This window comes from Scyliorhinus torazame, chromosome 3, assembly GCF_047496885.1.
Source record: "Scyliorhinus torazame isolate Kashiwa2021f chromosome 3, sScyTor2.1, whole genome shotgun sequence".
Classification (NCBI taxonomy): Eukaryota; Metazoa; Chordata; class Chondrichthyes; order Carcharhiniformes; family Scyliorhinidae; genus Scyliorhinus; species Scyliorhinus torazame.
The window spans coordinates 193739725-193758219 of NC_092709.1; the positions used below are offsets into that span (position 1 = coordinate 193739725).

The 18495-nt window shown below is 41.4% G+C and overlaps 1 protein-coding gene across 5 annotated transcripts in view; it reads right to left on the reverse strand.

The window, feature by feature from the left end:
* The window catches only part of guf1 (GTP binding elongation factor GUF1), a 33617-nt gene extending 17356 nt beyond the window's left edge, over positions 1-16261 (reverse strand). For 3 of the 5 annotated variants that reach the window (XM_072496682.1, XM_072496687.1, XM_072496686.1), the window contains exons 1-13: positions 16081-16257; positions 14871-14982; positions 14164-14312; positions 13603-13683; positions 13209-13286; positions 12569-12652; positions 12166-12230; positions 5583-5786; positions 4609-4748; positions 3997-4120; positions 2674-2706; positions 1420-1552; positions 1133-1276 (exon numbers count right to left, since the gene is read on the reverse strand). In XM_072496682.1, coding sequence (XP_072352783.1) covers positions 1133-1276; positions 1420-1552; positions 2674-2706; positions 3997-4120; positions 4609-4748; positions 5583-5786; positions 12166-12230; positions 12569-12652; positions 13209-13286; positions 13603-13683; positions 14164-14312; positions 14871-14982; positions 16081-16227 — 1494 coding nt within the window. In that variant the 5' untranslated portion in view covers positions 16228-16257. Of the gene's footprint in view, positions 1-1132; positions 1277-1419; positions 1553-2673; positions 2707-3996; positions 4121-4608; positions 4749-5582; positions 5787-12165; positions 12231-12568; positions 12653-13208; positions 13287-13602; positions 13684-14163; positions 14313-14870; positions 14983-16080 lie in introns of all 5 variants that reach the window. The other 2 variants (XM_072496683.1, XM_072496684.1) reach the window with 2 other exon arrangements.
* Positions 16262-18495: the final 2234 nt, after the last annotated feature.

Here is an 18495-nt window from a genome sequence, read left to right on the forward strand (position 1 = left end):
GGATTATTAGAATGTACGATACAGAAACAAGGCATTAAACTCAACCAAAGGATGTTGGCATGAATGCTCCACGTGAGTCTATAATAGTGGAATGTTGAGTCACCAATGGCAATCATATTATCTCTGACTTAGTTTATACTTAACGTTTTACAACTTACCTTCTGCCATACAAATATAAAATGTAACAAATACTATTTTAGAAAATTATAAGTCGGTGATATCTGGAACATAGTTTAGGGAAAAAACATAGAATGAAGGTTGATGTTTTTCTTCTGAACTGACACATCTTCTCCCAGGATCACGCTGAATCAGGGTTAAGATGACCAATCTCCAAAGTCTTGCTTATCTACTTGGGAGTTCTGGAAGGTCATATGTCAATGCAATTAGCCACAATAAGTTCAGGGTTGGCAAGAGCTTTGTTTACAAGTGAAGGGATATGTTGTCCGAATCCACAGGTTCAGCAGGGCAGAGGTGTGGTGGATGGGAAGGAGATTAGCAAGATTACCACCCCATGATCATGGTAAGCAGAAAGTTTGGTGAGCGAGTAGGACGGGACAACGGGATTGCTGCTCTTAATGAGCCAGTGCTAAGTGTCTTGATGTGTTCTTTTGAGGATGCCAAGAGACACAGAGGAAAACTGTAGGCTATTAAAAAGGGAGCCAAGCCTGGGATGGCAGCAAAAGAACAAGGAGATCAATCAGTAATGTGAGCAGGGACAGGGGACGGATTCTCTGATCCCCAGCCCCAATGGAATTCCCATTTAAACCATCCCACGCTGCCGCATAACCCGTTGACAGGAGTACGCTGTCAACGGGAAAAGTGAATCACAACAACTGGAGGATTCCTGCCAGGAGCTGGTTGAGCATTTACTGTTCTGAGCTGGCAACAATACTAAGGGATTGACCATGTCAGTGATCATATGTTGATAACTGAAGCCTCATCAATCATTAAACAAACTAAATGTTTTATTTTATATTGATGAATTTCTTATCACGACTTGTTTGTTCAATTCAGGATTTTTGAAGATGTATTATTAGGACACATAATAAACTGACAATAGTTCAGTGATTATATACTTTTGCAATGTATGATTAAGTATTACCAGTAGACAATTGCTTTCTTATGGATGTACCTGAGAGAGAGAGATTATTTTTCCAATGTAATCATCAGGTGTGAGGATAGTGCCAGTGACTACTGGTTCCAAATACTCTTTAACTTGTAATCTATCAGGAAAATGGCATGGATTTAAAATGGTAATTTCTTCTTCTCCGTACTCCTAAAACAATCAAATAAGTATAATGTACTGATTGATTTCAACTCTTCAAAAATGTATTAAAAAGTGATCTATTCATAAAAAGCTGTTCAATGGAATAAGATTTCAAAATATTAGGTCTGAAAACTAATAAAAAAATACTTCACCTTGATTAGCTTGCTGGATGACAGAACTGCCTTGTAAGGAACAGTAGGAGCAGTCAGAATGACTGATGCATTATACTCTTGTTCTAAGCGTTGATTAAATACCTCCATGTGCAAAAGTCCTAGAAACCCCAACCTGACAATAAGAAACATTTGCTTATCCTCAAGAGTGCAGTAAAATTAATTTTACCTTGCAAACAAAACTCTGTGATATAACATAAGACTGCTTGAATTGCTATGAAAATATATTTACAGTAGAATGTGGAGGCAAGTACAAAAACCTAGTGTGCATTTTAGCGACATATACCACGAAACTGACATGACTCTATGTAGATGAGATATATGTACATTTACCCAGAATTTGTTCTGGTATTGTCCCTCTAAAAGACAAACATTTGAGAGCAGCATCTGCTGTTAATTTAGTGTCAATCCAATTTCATCATGCTACACGTGAAGTTTGAATATAGCTGCAGCATGTTTTCTGTTGAGCTAAGTGACTAAGAATAGAAAAACAAAAAAAAAGGAAAAAATAGAAATATTTATATAGATACTGTGGATGCTGCAAATAAAACCAGAAAATACTATAAATGCTCAGCCTATTGAAGCTTGGTTGAGAGGCCAGACTCTCACAAAAGGATGTGAATAGAGATGTTGAGGTTCTCTCAAGTTATTTTTTCTGTGATGTCGTTTGTCAATGTCTCAATGTTTACCTGACCAAGGTTAAGTGCTTAAGCTTCTATTATTCATACTTTAGTAGTCTGCTAGATTGACACTTTTATTGGGTTGCAAGAACACAATATTTTCTAAGAATTCTGAATGGGTGCTTTTTCCTAAGCAGTTTTACACATGCCTTTGCTATTATAGGGTTTACTGGTTCTGTACATTGTATATTCGAGGTAAATAGTCATGGAAGGGCCATAAGGGGTTGGTGGCATGAGTTGACCCAGGGGTATAGAGATAACATAGGTGCAGATTGATGGGGTATGAAGAGTGAAGGCTGGATGGCTTAAAAGGTAACCAAACAGCTGGGCTGAAGCCCCATAGAATAGAAGTGGGCCTTTTAACCAGCCTCAGCACTCAGCCACACCCCATGGCCATCTCCAATCTGCTTCTGAGAAAGTGGGCCGGTTTCTTTTCCATCAAGCCTCCTGGAGGAAAAATAGAATGTAAAGAAGCACTTTATACTGGGTCGGGATATTTGACAACTTAAGCTACCCACCTCTGTAGTAAATTGCAGGCCTATGTTGTCTTTCTTACCAGAATAACAGCAACGTACACTTCGTAAAGCACCTTTAACAGAGAATAAACATCCCAATGCGCTTCACAGAAATGTTGACGTCAAGCCCAAGAAAAATATATTAACTTGCAAGATCAGAAGCTTTATCAAAAGGGTGGGTTTTAAGGGTGGGTTCTCGCATTCCAATATCTAAGATGGGAATGGGATTTGGCATGTAAATAACTTTGAGAAAGTATTCCAAAATTCAATAACCTCTATTTAATATATGTAACCTTATTGAAATTTAAAAGAAAAAGGGTGCAATTCTCCCATCTGGAGTTGGAGTGGCGGAGTTGGGAACGTCAAGTGTTTCCTCGTGGGAAACCACGCATATCTTCTAGCCCTGCTGACATGTAGTCCACTGTCCTCTCTGGGTGCCATATTGAAAAGGTGCCCAACATCACTGTCCCACTATTGAAAAAAGATGGGACTCCTGAAAATGAATATGGATCTCCAGGAACACTTTGAGGCTAGAAGGTGGACTGCCTCAGTGACACTGAATCTGGAAGATCCACTTGTAAATAACACTCCCACCATTGCTGTGGTGCTCCAGGATTGCTGGCAACTTCCATCCTGAATCCTGGAGGCAACCTCAGGCATTGTTCAGGTAAGTCTTGATCTCTGCATGCCACATTGCTCCAGGCGTGTTTTGCACCGGTGTTTTCCCGCTAGCAAAGAACTGAGCGTGGATAAAGATTCTCATCAGGCCTTCAGCTGCATCCCATTAGCACGTTGCAAATTAGTTTCACACAGGCCTCCAGTGGGTTTCCCAATTCACCATGGAGGGACCAGTGGAAGATACTGTACGGTGTTCATGCTGGTGTGGAACCAATTTTTGCACTTCCACTAAATTCATCCACCTCGCCTGGCATTGAATCTGAGGCTGGGACCATGGGAGAATTCCATCCAAAATCTTCTTTTACACATTTGACGATGTTTACTGGACACATGCTCACTTTTAACATTTACCAAGAGAAATGAAATTGATTCGCAGTCACAAATTGACTGTCACAACCTCAGAAGAAATAAATTGGCCTTCCAATCAATGAGAGGTGGAGGGTGTAAAATGAAAACCACTACTATTCCTAAAATGAATAATTGTATTATAGTGTGGCAACATTGCGTAGTTTTAATATTTCAAAATTATTTACTCATTTCCTAAAATGCATTGCTGCCAAAGTGAATGCTGAAGATCAGAAAGTTATTTGTGCCTTTAATGAGAAAGGATGAAACTAAGAGGAGAAAGACATTGTATTAAAAAACATGAATGTTAAGTTATCTTGATGAATACTCTTGTCACTCACCTCCAGCCAGCTCCCAGGGCTGGGCTGCTGTCTCGATGAACTGTCACGCTGGAGTCATTCAGCGTTAGCTTCTCCACTGCTTTCCTCAAGTTGGTATATTCAGATTGGTCAACGGGGTACATTCCTTTGACATAAAACCATTATATCTGTGAGAACACAGAACAGAACACACTGCACTCAAAAGGCTTCAGATAATTTAATGGAAAATAAAACTGACGGGCTCAGTTAATTTTTGTAATAAATATCACTTTAACTGACAACACTATGCCTTTGAAAGGCACCAGTGCTGTAAAATATAGTTTGCGGCTTTAGAACCATCCCACCAAACAAAATATAAGCACAGTATTTCTGGCCATCAGATGGAAATGTAGAATTCTCAGTGAAGTATATTGAACAAAGACAACAGGACAGTAACCACTTAACCCAAAAAAGATACCAGATCTGTTGAAATTTTAAAATATTGTTTTTTAATAAAAAACTTGAACAGCTGCAAAATCCTCCAATACTAATGAGAAATACTATTCTAATAAGAAACTACATAGAAATACTGTACAGTTGGATCTTTTCATATCAGGACCCTTAGCATGGATGGAACTACAGTAGTTTCCTTACCTGCAAAGACCATTGGCTTAGCAGGTTTGAACCCTGCTAGTGGTTCCACAGGTTGTTTCTGTAAATAAAAGGTGTCTCCAATCTGTGCCTCCTTCACTTCCTTCATTCCAGCCACCAGATAGCCCACTTGTCCAGCATTTCTACACAATAAAATATGGTTAGTCCAGCTGTACAATTAATATTCAGGAGCATCTCCATTCTAAGTAAATAACAAACAAAATATAACTGAACTATTGCACTAATAGATTTGCCTATCAAATTATATGATTATAATGCAATGTGTAATTATTCCAACCCGTGTACCTATTAAAAATGCAGTTTAGAAGCTAGTAATGACCTTTTCTTCAAGAATAAGAATGGTTCAGAAATGTGTAGAAGTGAGGCTTCATTTCGCAACTATTTCATAAAATATGCAGAGCCTAAGAATGTGCACTGCCAAGTGATTCAGTCATGGTGGTGCCTAATTTACTGCTACCAGGGACTTGTCTTTCATGCTTGAATATTGATGAAAAGAGAGTTCCATTGCCAAAGTTTTTGTCTTATACTCATCAGGACCAATGCAAGAATGACAAATTTCAAATGATCACAACAATTTACACTGCAAGGCCCTTTTGTCCCGTAGTGGAATGTTTCACGATTGAACAATTTTCCAATTGTATTCTGTGCCAAAGTAGTCTAATGATTTAACTCTTAAAATCCATCAGGCAATTTTTAAATCACTTATTTATAAAAGAGGGAAAAAAAAGACCCGCTGAGGAGTAATAAATCACCAATTAAAATTGGGACATATTTTACAACTCAACAGATTACTCATTGGGAGACTGTGAAATATAGAACTTGCTTCACGAGCAAGGAAATTGAGTCTGGGTTTTTCTTATGGATTGAATTTTCATTCTGCTGAGCAGCATCTATGCACTCCAATATAGCTCTAACTTTTGTGAACATGACACTGAGAAACAACAATGACTCCTTACAGTTTTTCCACTGGATACTGATCAGGCCTCAGGATTCCAACTTCATTAACTTCATACACCTTCTTTGTGTACGAGGACATTATTTTGTCCCCCTTTTGCACCCATCCATCAAAAAGTGCAATGCTGGCTATGACTCCTCTGTAGTGGTCATAAGTGGAGTCAAATACCAAAGCTCGCAGTGGATCTGAAAGGTTTGCGCATGGTCTGAAATAAAAATGTATTTCATTTAGCCAATTCTAATTCAGTTGCTAAAATCAAAAATTGTGCAATCAAAATAAAATTGAAAGAATGTGAAACATTTCTTATATTTCTAACCTAAAACCTAAATGCTTGAAAATAATAGCAGCTAGTTATTACTCAATGTTACAAGACCACATAAATTGCCCGGGTCTTCAAATGACAGATAGGATTCTCCTGTTCTTTAACAGGTCAGTCATACCAGAATTACTTCATTACAAAGCGGTGCTTTACTTCGCAGAGGTACAAAATGTTAAGTATAACTGCAATTCAAATCCCCAATATACCCTGGAACATCACAATGTCAGACTTCTTTGCCAACTTACACCAAATAAGCTTGATATGTAATGATATATTACTCCAGTATAGTGGCAGCACGGTGGCACAGTGGTTAGCACTACAGCCTCACGGCGCTGAGGTCCCAAGTTCGATCCCGGCTTTGGGTCACTGTCCATGTGGAGTTTGCACATTCTCCCCATGGGTTTCATCCCCACAACCCAAAGATGTGCAGGTTAGGTGGATTGGCCACGCTAAATTGCGCCTGAATTCGAAAAAATGAATTGGGTACTTTAAATTTATTTTAAAAATATTACTCCAGTATGGAGGCAAGTGAACTTGGTTGGCTTGTGCGTGGTTCAGAATAACTCCAAAAGCATGATTCCCTTTCGGTCTGAGGTAGTCTTGAGATCTGCCGCCTTGCTCTGCCACTGTGCGTGGAAGGCAATGGCAAAACACTCACAAAAATGGCCAAGAAAACTGCTCACGGTGAAGCATCAACAGACAATGAGCCAAAGGCCTGTAAATTCACTCTCCTCTCAAAAACATTTAAAGTTTAGTGGCTAGAAATAGATCGCTGCTTATGTAATGTTTTTTGAAAATCCTTTATTGGTTGTGAAATTGTGTTTGTTGTCTTTATTAACCCGGAGAAGCTGGCCTTCTTGACCACAGCAGTCTTGCATGATAGTCAAACGATATTTGGCAGGAAATTGTAAGACATTCACCCACTCACAGTGATAGTAAGTCAGGATAGTGCATGGCAGAACAGAATTTGGAGACCCACAATTTAATTATTTTTGATTACAAAAATTGCCAAAGGCTGGGATGTGGGGTGGGGGCAGGGGAATCGAATGTTTAACAGGAAAGGGAATTTTATTTCCAATTGGAATAATATAAAGAGAAATTATACTTCTGTTGAAGTAAACAAAGCAAATTGCAATAGTACATACTAAAGTCACAATACACTTGCATAGGAGTGGTCAGAAATGGAGATCAATGGTAGCCAAGTATAGTTGTATAGTCATTCATAACCTACTTATCTATCATATAATAAAGATAAAAACAGGTACTTCAGTTTTATATTAGGAAATACTGTAACCATATTAGGAAATGGTCACTGAGGTAATGGATTGCTGATGTTAAAGATGCAGTGTCAATCAAGTGGATGTTTTAAAATTACAAACTGAATAATTGAGATCACCATTTGTTTTATTTGGTTATCATTTAATATTGTGCTTTACAACCAGCAGGAGACATTCTACTAAAGCAGTCTTGCTAAAGTCAGGCCCAGAAATAGGACAGGTCCGATCAAACTGCATTCGTCAGGTCATTTAAAAAAATAATTTAAATAATGGGATGTGTAGTTTCACGAAGGCCATCATTTATTGCCCATCCGTAACTGCCCTTGAGAAGTGATGAGACAATTTACTGAACTGCTGCAGCCCATGTCGTGAAGGTACTTCCATCGTGTTGTTAGGTCGAGAGCTCCAGGATTTTGACTCAGCTGAAGAAACTGAAGGAATGGTGATATTTTACCAAGTTAGGATGGTGTATCTCTTGGAAGTGAACTTGCAGGTGGTGTTCCCATGTGTCTGCTACCTGTGTCCTTCTACGTGGTAGGTCAGGAGTTTGGAAGGTGCTGCTGGAAAAGCCTTGGTAAGTTTACTGCAATCATGTCGAGAAGGTGGTTACCTTTGATAGCCCCGAAGGATAATTTTCTTGGCCCCCTCTCCATTACATGCTGTCCCTCGGTGCCATCATCCATAACCACAATATCAGTTTGCACATGTACGCTGTTGACGACCAGATTTATCTCTCAATCTCTCCAGTATCTCTAAATTGTTAAAGGGCTAGTCTGACATCGGAGAAACAGAAGTTTACTCGAATTAAATGCTGGGAAGACTGAAGTAATTATCTTTGGTCCCTGGCAGAAGCGCTGCTCCCTCACCCAGCTCCACCCTTCTCCCTGGCAAGTCTGAGGCTGAACAAGACTGTCGGCAACCTCGGTGCCCTATCTGATTCTGAGATGAGTTTCCGATCACAAATCCACACTGTCACTAATCCCTTTTCTTATTACTTCTGTAAAGTCACCTGACTCAGCCTAGCTTATCTGCTGCTGAAACTCTTATCCATGTCTTTGTTACCACCAGACTTGACGATTCTAATGCACTCCGAGCTGACCTTCCACATTCTACTCTCGCTGAACTTGAGATCATCCAAAACTCTGCTGCGCATGGGCTTCTGGTTAAATAACACTTCAACTTAACTCACTTTCTTCCTATTAAACACTCTTTTAAACCTACTTCTTTGTCAAAACATACAGACAGGGCGGCATGGTGGCAGTGGTTAGCACTCAACAACGCCAGGGACCAGGGTCAATTCGAACAAAGAAATGTACAGCACAGGAACAGGCCCTTCGGCCCTCCAAGCCCGTGCCGACCATGCTGCCGACTAAACTACAATCTTCTACACTTCCTGGGTCCGTATCCCTGTATTCCCATCCTATTCATGTATTTGTCAAGATGCCCCTTAAATGTCACTATCGTCCCTGCTTCCACCACCTCCACCGGTAGCGAGTTCCAGGCACCCACTACCCTCTGCGTAAAAAAACTTGCCTCGTACATCTACTCTAAACCTTGCCCCTCTCACCTTAAACCTATGCCCCCTAGTAATTGACCCCTCTACCCTGGGGAAAAGCCTCTGACTATCCACTCTGTCTATGCCCCTCATAATTTTGTAGACCTCTATCAGGTCTCCCCTCAACCTCCTTCGTTCCAGTGAGAACAAACCGAGTTTATTCAACCGCTCCTCATAGCTAATGCCCTCCATACCAGGCAACATTCTGGTAAATCTCTTCTTCACCCTCTCTAAAGCCTCCACATCCTTCTGGTAGTGTGGCGACCAGAATTGAACACTATACTCCAAGTGCGGCCTAACTAAGGTTCTATACAGCTGCAACATGACTTGCCAATTCTTATACTCAATGCCCCGGCCAATGAAGGCAAGCATGCCGTATGCCTTCTTCACTACCTTCTCCACCTGTGTTGCCCCTTTCAATGACCTGTGGACCTGTACTCCTAGATCTCTTTGACTTTCAATACTCTTGAGGGTTCTACCATTCACTGTATATTCCCTACCTGCATTAGACCTTCCAAAATGCATTACCTCACATTTGTCCGGATTAAACTCCATCCGCCATCTCTCCGCCCAAGTCTCCAAACAATCTAAATCCTGCTGTATCCTCTGACAGTCCTCATCGCTATCCGCAATTCCACCAACCTTTGTGTCGTCTGCAAACTTACTAATCAGACCAGTTACATTTTCCTCCAAATCATTTATAGCCTGCAAAGGCTATTTATTCCTACAAAGAGCAAAGGTCCCAGCACTGATCCCTGTGGAACACCACTGGTCACAGCCCTCCAATTAGAAAAGCATCCTTCCATTGCTACTCTCTGCCTTCTATGACCTAGCCAGTTCTGTATCCACCTTGCCAGCTCACCCCTGATCCCGTGTGACTTCACCTTTTGTACTAGTCTACCATGAGGGACCTTGTCAAAGGCCTTACTGAAGTCCATATAGACAACATCCACTGCCCTACCTGCATCAATCATCTTAGTGACCTCCTCGAAAAACTCTATCAAGTTAGTGAGACACGACCTCCCCTTCACAAAACCATGCTGCCTCTCACTAATACGTCCATTTGCTTCCAAATGGGAGTAGATCCTGTCTCGAAGAATTCTCTCCAGTAATTTCCCTACCACTGAAGTAAGGCTCACCGGCCTGTAGTTCCCTGGATTATCCTTGCTACCCTTCTTAAACAGAGGAACAACATTGGCTATTCTCCAGTCCTCCGGGACATCCCCTGAAGACAGTGAGGATTCAAAGATTTCTGTCAAGGCCTCAGCAATTTCCTCTCCAGCCTCCTTCAGTATTCTGGGGTAGATCCATTCAGGCCCTGGGGACTTATCTACCTTAATATTTTTTAAGACACCCAACACCTTGTCTTTTTGGATCTCAATGTGACCCAGGCTATCTACACACCCTTCTCCAGACTCAACATCTACCAATTTATTCTCTTTGGTGAATACTGATGCAAAGTATTCATTTAGTACCTCGCCCATTTGCTCTGGCTCCACACATAGATTCCCTTGCCTATCCTTCAGTGGGCCAACCCTTTCCCTGGCTACCCTCTTGCTTTTTATGTACGTGTAAAAAGCCTTGGGATTTTCCTTAACCCTATTTGCCAATAACTTTTCGTGACCCCCTTCTAGCCCTCCTGACTCCTTGCTTAAGTTCCTTCCTACTTTCCTTATATTCCACGCAGGCTTCGTCTGTTCCCAGCCTTTTAGCCCTGACAAATGCCTCCTTTGTCTTTTTGACGAGGCCTACAATATCTCTCGTTATCCAAGGTTCCCGAAAATTGCCGTATTTATCCTTCTTCCTCACAGGAACATGCCGGTCCTGAATTCCTTTCAACTGACACTTGAAAGCCTCCCACATGTCAGATGTTGATTTGCCCTCAAACATCCGCCCCCAATCTATGTTCTTCAGTTCCCACCTAATATTGTTATAATTAACCTTCCCCCAATTTAGCACATTCATCCTAGGACCACTCTTATCCTTGTCCACCAGTACTTTAAAACTTACCGAATTGTGGTCACTGTTACCGAAATGCTCCCCTACTGAAACATCTACCACCTGGCCGGGCTCATTCCCCAATACCAGGTCCAGTACCGCCCCTTCCCTAGTTGGACTGTCTACATATTGTTTTAAGAAGCCCTCCTGGATGCTCCTTACAAACTCCGCCCCGTCTAAGCCCCTGGCACTAAGTGAGTCCCAGTCAATATTGGGGAAGTTGAAGTCTCCCATCACCACAACCCTGTTGTTTTTACTCTTTTCCAAAATCTGTCTACCTATCTGCTCCTCTATCTCCCGCTGGTTGCCTTGGGTGACTGTCTATGTGGGGTTTGCACTTTCTCCCCATGTCGGCGTGGGTTTCTTCCCACGTTCCAAAGATGTGGTTAGGTGGATTGGTGATGCTAAATTGCCCTTTAGTGTCCAAAAGATTAGGTGGGGTTACTGGTTACGGGGCAAGGTGGGGGCGTGTGCCTAGGTAGGGTGCTCTTTCAGGGGGTCGGTGCAGATTTGATGGGCCAAATGGCCTCCTTATGCACTGTAGGGATTCTATTCTATGATTCTAAGCTTTGGCGAGTAGCTGCAGTTACTCTGGTAGATGATACACATCTGCCCTACTGTCACTTTATGTGGATCGGTGTCATAATTCTTATTATACCTCTCTGAAATACCTTGGTGTTTTATTACAACAAAGGTGCTACATAAATGCAAACTGGTGTGGTGGATAGGGCACTAATTGTCCTAGATGATGTCAAATTTCTTGGGCATTGTTAGAGTTGTGCTTATCCAGTTGAGTGGAGGGTATTCCAAAACACTCCTGTCTTGTAGATGGTGAAAAGGCTTTGGAGTCAGAACGCGAGTCAGTCATTATGGAATCCAAAAGAGAAAATGCTGGAAAATCTCAGCAGGTCTGGCAGCATCTGTAAGGAGAGAAAAGAGCTAACTTCGAATCCAGATGATATCAGCTCTTTTCTCTCCTTACAGATGCTGCCAGACCTGCTGAGATTTTCCAGCATTTTCTCTTTTGGTTTCAGATTCCAGCACCTGCAGTAATTTGTTTTTACTCATTATGGAATACCTTCTCTTATAGCCACGGTATTTATATAGTTAGTCCGGTTAAGTTTCTGGTCAATGGTCACACCTTAGAATACTGATTGTGGGGGTATCAACCGAGGCTATGGTGTTGAATGTCAAGGGGAGGTGAGTTAGACAATCATTTTAATTAATTTGAAAGGTTGTTTAATGACCAAGGTTTGTGAGTTGTACGCTCTGGCAACAATCATGGATTTAAAATCAACTCTGATTTGAATGGCAATATTGGAAGCAGCTATTCTGAAAACAATCCTGCTGTTCATAGTAGAATCTTGTTTTCATTTTAAACCATGAGTGCAAGGAAAATACTCAGAAAATTACTGATTAAGTCAAAGATACTTACGGAGGAATTTTTTCAACAACTTTTTCCAAAACTTTATCTACATTTGTTCCTAGCTTGGCTGATATCTAAAATAAAAGCAAATGTAAATGAAAGCACGGAGTGTAAATTCAAAGCTATGTATTAATCATCTTTGCAATAAATATAGTTAATTGTATCCGGATGTAAAGTATCACCAGTTTTGTATAATAGTTTTCTTACAAACTGGATCAAGACATAGTTTTCTAAGCAAACAAATCCGAACAAACTTTTGGCACGCCAAGCAAAATGCTGGATTAACAGTACCAATACCAAGTGCACAGTAGCATTTACTATTAACATTAACCACAATTAGCATTACGGATAATATTTGCAGATATTCATTGGACAGTCATTGGCCAACTTGACAGCTGAAAAAGTTTCATACCTGAATGCATTCCTCTTTTGGAATATCAAAGACTTTTTCAATCTGTTTTGCAACTCTGTCAGGTTCAGCATGTTTGAGATCAATCTAGAGATGGGTTCACAAGTATTTTATTAAATTGAATGATTTGAATGAGTTATTGTTTTTTTTTTAAGTCTTGATTTTAAAATTGTCATTCCGCTTTTCAAACTCCTGTGTAAATTTGTCCCTCCCTATGATCTCCACCAACCCACGTCTCAGAGATACTTGAGAATTCCAGATCTTATTCGCTCCACCATTGGTGGCTATGCCTTCAGTCACTTAGGATTGAAATTAAAAAATTCACCTCTCCTACTTTATTTTCCACTTTTAAGAGACTATTTAAAACCTTGGTCTCTGACCAACCCTCTGGCCATCTAACCTAAAATTATGTGGCTCCGTGTCACACTTTGTTTTATAATGTTCCTATGAAGTGCCTTAGAATGCTTTTTTACATTAAAGATGCTACATAGCTTAGTTGTTGTCCTTTTATTCGGTTTTTTGAACTGGGACAAAATAAAGAATCATTGTTTGCATCCTTCCAGGGTAGTCCTTAAAAAAAAGCATTCAACTTTTTAAAAGTCTGCAAATAACCAGAAATATATAAACCAGAGTGTCTACTTACCTTGTTTATCACCGGAATTATCATCAGCTGGGATTCAAAGGCAAGAAAAAAGTTTGCCACAGTCTGGGCTTGAATACCCTGAGGGGTGGGGTAATTGAAACAGAACATTTACTGAACAAGACATTCTACAAGCTTGACAGAAGTACTGACAGACAAAATATGAACCGAACAATAGGTATTTCACAGAATAACACATCTGAATAAAGTCAAACATTAAACAAACTCATTCACTATGTTTATTCATCAATACCCAGAACAAAGAAAGTTAAACTAAGTCACATTTTGTCTAAAATGCTGGTTTAGCAGATATCTTCTGTTTGCACTGTACCAATGAGAGTGCAATGGTGGGAGACTAAAACCAGACAAAGTATATAGCTCAACTTGACCAATTTACCTCATTGGCATCCACTATCAGCAGTACACCTTGGCAAGCAGATAATGATCTAGAAACTTCATAGCTGAAATCCACATGACCCTAAGGAAAGACAGATGTGAAAACTCATTGCAAAGAAGAAATTTAATAATTCATGTGCAACCGCCAGCTAAATACATATAGTTAAATACATATAGTTTCTACATATAGTAAACCCAACCCAGTACGCAAATGTACATGCAAATTTAAAACAATGTGAGATATGCCATATAAGAGCCCAAATACAAGGGAACACTCATTGGCAACTCAGTTAAATACTTTGCCCTGAAACTGGTGTTTAACAGAGTATCATTGGCTTGAAGTCACAAGTTCCCAGGTGCATTCACGCTTGTGAGGTTCTAGGTCCATTTATTCTGACAGAACAGTGAAAACCTGAATTAAGCAGGGATTTCCGGAAACCTGCAGCACCCAGGACAATCACAACAACAAAGGTGCATTCAGATGAACTTGTTTGAGCTCAGTTACTGAACTTGCTGCACTCAAAAAAAGAGTTGATAACATTGAGAACTATTGTGAACTTACTGGTGTATCAATGAGATTTAAGAGATAGGTTCTTCCTGCATGATGGTAAAAGAGAGTTGCTGTCTGTGCTTTCACAGTGATACCTCGTTCTCGCTCCACTTGAAGTTTATCTAGTACTTGTTTGTTGCGTTCAGTTTTGACAATTGCCCCTGAAATGCATTACTTAAATTATGTAATATATATTTTTTCAATCAGTTGTACATAATATACTATACACATTTATAGTACTAAACGTTAAAAAAGCAAATGTTTGAAAAAGGCAACACACCCTCAAATTGAGGTTCATTTCTGTCAATCTAATCAGAGGTATTTATTTATTTTATATTTGGAACTCCAATTTTAAACCTGTTCTATTATTTTATTTCATCAACTCCACCATACAACTGTTCTGATGTCAGCCCTGTGTAATTCAGTGTATACAATCTGCCTTGGCAATTAAATCAGAGATTGGTCATGTAATTACTGTTCTTCACGTAAGAGACAAAATTGTAACCAGTTGCAATGCAGTAGGAAGCAACACACTAAGCTTCAGTGACTAAAGCAAATCATTTTAAAAGGAGAAACAGTAACAACGCAACTGAAATGACACGCATTGTAAACTAATTCATTTCAGTTGCAAAGATAAATTATTTTAAAACAGGCTATAAAACATATTTCAAGATTAAAAGAGTAAACATGTAGTATTTGTTGTGCAAAAGGCAACTTACCTGTTATCTCCAGGAGTCTATCTGCTAGTGTGCTTTTCCCATGGTCCACATGTGCTATGATGCTGAAATTCCTAATATTTTCTGTAGGAAATTCAGATAGGTCATAGTTATCCTGCAAAAGATAATCACAACTATAGTAATGTGTTGGAAGGAGGGGGGGTGGGGGATGTAAATTATCTTAAAAGACAGAGCCAATCTCTCCTACAAACTAGTTGGCTCCTGGTTTTAGATATAAAAAGGAAAATACAACAGGGTATACTTAATGAAGATTTTTTTCCAGACAATACAAATCACCTTGATGGATCTGATCAAATGTCGTGATAAAGCTTCGAAAGAATAGGAGTGAAGTTAAAAAAAAAAGTTCTTCAGCAAATGTAAAGGCATTTGGCAGAGACCATTAAACAGAATTAGTTAAGAACTAACTCTGACAAAGGCTTCATTCAAAGCATCAACCTGCCTTTTTTTGTTGATGGGCCAGTCACATATTTCCATTACTTTCTGTTTACAGGCAAATGGATTTATTTATTCGGTGTTGCCCTTAAAATTCCCAATATTTCGATCCTTTAATTCAACATGTTAAACATACATAAACAATGTCTTCAGCTATTTAGTTGTATTGTTCCAGTGCCACCACTTTGCTAGCCAGTAGGATAACTGCACTACTGTCCAATTTAATTCTGACATCTGATGTCAGAGGAATAACCAGAACAGAGACCGATTTTATCATTAGGACCACGTACAGAATGACTTCCGTCTTTTATCATTCAGATTAACAATTACGCGTGATTTGTTAACGGCAAGATGGTGTCAAATCTTAAATATGCAGAGCAGCAGCAGCGGACTGGAGCAACAGTTGCTCATTTTTACATCAAATGGATGCTTTAAGCTGAAAGCCCAGGAAAGGGGTCAGTCTGCAGTTTGTTCATCGTGACATATTCCCGCAGTAGCTGTGTTGTGGGTGGGGATCAGTTTGCTTAAGTTGTCAATATGATCAGCAACTTCAATAGGGGGAAACGCTCGCTTGAGTCATTTTATTTTTATTAAGAGTGAAGACAGCTCCTGAGCAGATGCACACGGGGTGATGAGGGACAGACAGGGCACCCCCCGCTCCGCCTCGAATGCCCATTCCCCCAGCTCAGCCACTCCACCCCGGACCGCTCTACGCCGGCTTGTGCCAGTTTTAAAGGCCCCCAGCGCCGCGCTCCATCACCTTTCCCCGCTGCGGATAGTCTTTTCCTGCTCCCCCCGGCGGCCCTCCTCCCGCTGAGGCCCCGCCGTGCAGCCGCAACCTCACACAAACACTGAACAGCCGCCAGCGGCTGAACCAGACCGGCAGGCGGCCGAGGCCAATCAACATGGCGGCCACACAGGGGGCGGCGCCGCGGCCCGGGCTGAAGGAGCACCCCACGTGATTACGGGCTGCGCGTGGGCAACTACTGAGCATGCGTAGCTGCCATCAAGCGGAGGTAACATGTTGCAAATGCGCAGATCGTCCTTAGAATTTTACAACCTTTCGGTATGAAAAACATAGGACATACATAAATAAATAATGCAATTACATAGACATAGGGTGAGCAAACGGAGTGTAGTACTATTCAGTCGAGAAGATGTGTGAAGAGATCAGTTAAGTCCATACGAGCGTCATTTAGGAGTCTTGGTAATTGCAGGGAAGAAGCTGTTTTTTGAATCTGTTGGTGTGTGTTCTCTGTCTTTTGTATATCCTGCCCAAGGTTGGAAGAGAGAATAACCCGGGTGGGAGGGGGTCTTTGATTATGCTGCCCGCTTTCCCCAGACAGCGGGGGATATAGACCAAGTCAATGGATGGGAGGTGGCTTCGCGTGATGGACTGGGCTGTGTTCACGACTCTAGTTTCTTACGGTCTTGTGCCGAGCAGTTGTCATACCAAGATGTGATGCAGCCAGATGCTGCAATCTGAGGTTGAAAATACAGGGGTTAAGATCTTGATCAGAAAAGAGTAATATGGAAAAATCAAATAAAACTTACATAACTAAAAAAAACATAAAATGGAAGAATGCACTCCCCCTTTTGAACAAATTTTCTCTGAGCACTGAAGACGCACATCTTTCATCAGGCAGGAGATACAAAAGTCTGAGAACACGCACAGACTCAAAAACAGCTTCTTCCCCACAGATACCAGACTCCTAAACAACCATCTTATGGACTGACCTCATCAACACGACACTCCTGTATGCTTCACCAGATGCCGGTATTATGTAGTTACATTGTGTACCTTGTGTTTCCCTATTATGTATTTTCTTTTTATTTCCTTTTCTTTTCATGTACTTAACGATCTGAGGAGCTGCTTGCAGAAAAATACTTTTCACTGTACCTTGGTACACGTGACAATAAACAAAATCCAATCCAAATCCAGAAGTCATATTGGGCTCGAAATGTTAACTGGGCACAATTCAATCGGAAAATTTCAAAGTGTGATTTTGGGTACATTTGACAGTGTAAAGTCTCAGGCAAGCAACCATTCGGAAGCGATGCCCGTGGCAAAAATTCAGTTTTATTCAGGTTACTATACACTCCTACTCCCCCAAAGAGTCTCCCACACCCGGCCCCCACCTGGGCCAGAGTATTTATATCCCAGCAGTCCTTTGAACAGAGAGGTCAGCCCCGCCTCCTCATCTGGGTAGGTCATATTCAGGTGAGGCCGCAGGGACTCTGATGTTGCAGATCCCTGGGCCAGCTGCAGGGTTATAACACCCCTCTCCCAAGTCCAAAATGTTGTCCATGTCAATGGAAGAGGGGAAATCATTTGCCCTCTTCACTGAAGGCTGATTATCCGGTACCCACCGCTCTGGCCCGGAGGGGTAAAACGGACTGGGGAGCAATGCTTCCTTGATTGATCGCCTGAGAGGATCTGCTGCCTGTCGTGTCACCCCTTGACTTGCGTCGATGTCCACAGGCAAAAATTCCATGTCCAACTCATGGTCGGACAAATCAACCCCCTGCATTTCCAAATCACCTGGCCCAGCCGCCTCAATGGGTACCACTGGCAACTGCTCTGGAGGGAGGGACACCACTGGTTTCAGGTTCTGTGGTCGGTCCTCGGGTAACTGTTCCACCCGTCTGCGGAGATGGTCCATGTGCAGATTTGAATCCTTCCATTGCACCCACACCGTATACGAGACTGGTCCGGTGCATTGTAGGACTGCTCCCGGAACCCATAATGCACCGTCAGTAAAATTCCGGACGTAAACGGAGTTGCTAGCGGCAAATTCTCATGGGCCTAGCTCCGGTCTGTTCCTGCTGGTCATGGACTTTATCCCCGATGTCCGTCAAAATGAGGCTCAACCGCATGCGCAAGTGATGACCCATCAAGAGCTCTGCTGGCTTCACCCCGGTGGTAGCGTGTGGCGTGGTCCTATAGTGAACAGAAAGCCAGCGAGGCAGATTTCTGGTGAGCCCGCAGTCTGTTTTCTCATCCCCCATTTGAAAGTCTGTATGTCATGTTCTGCCAACCAATTTGAGGACGGGTGATAGGGCACGGTGCGGACATGTCTGACTCCATTTTGCTTCATAAAATCCGCAAACTCCGAACTAGTGAAGGCGGAGCTGTTGTCTGACACGAAGACGTTTGGGAGTCTGTGAATGCAAA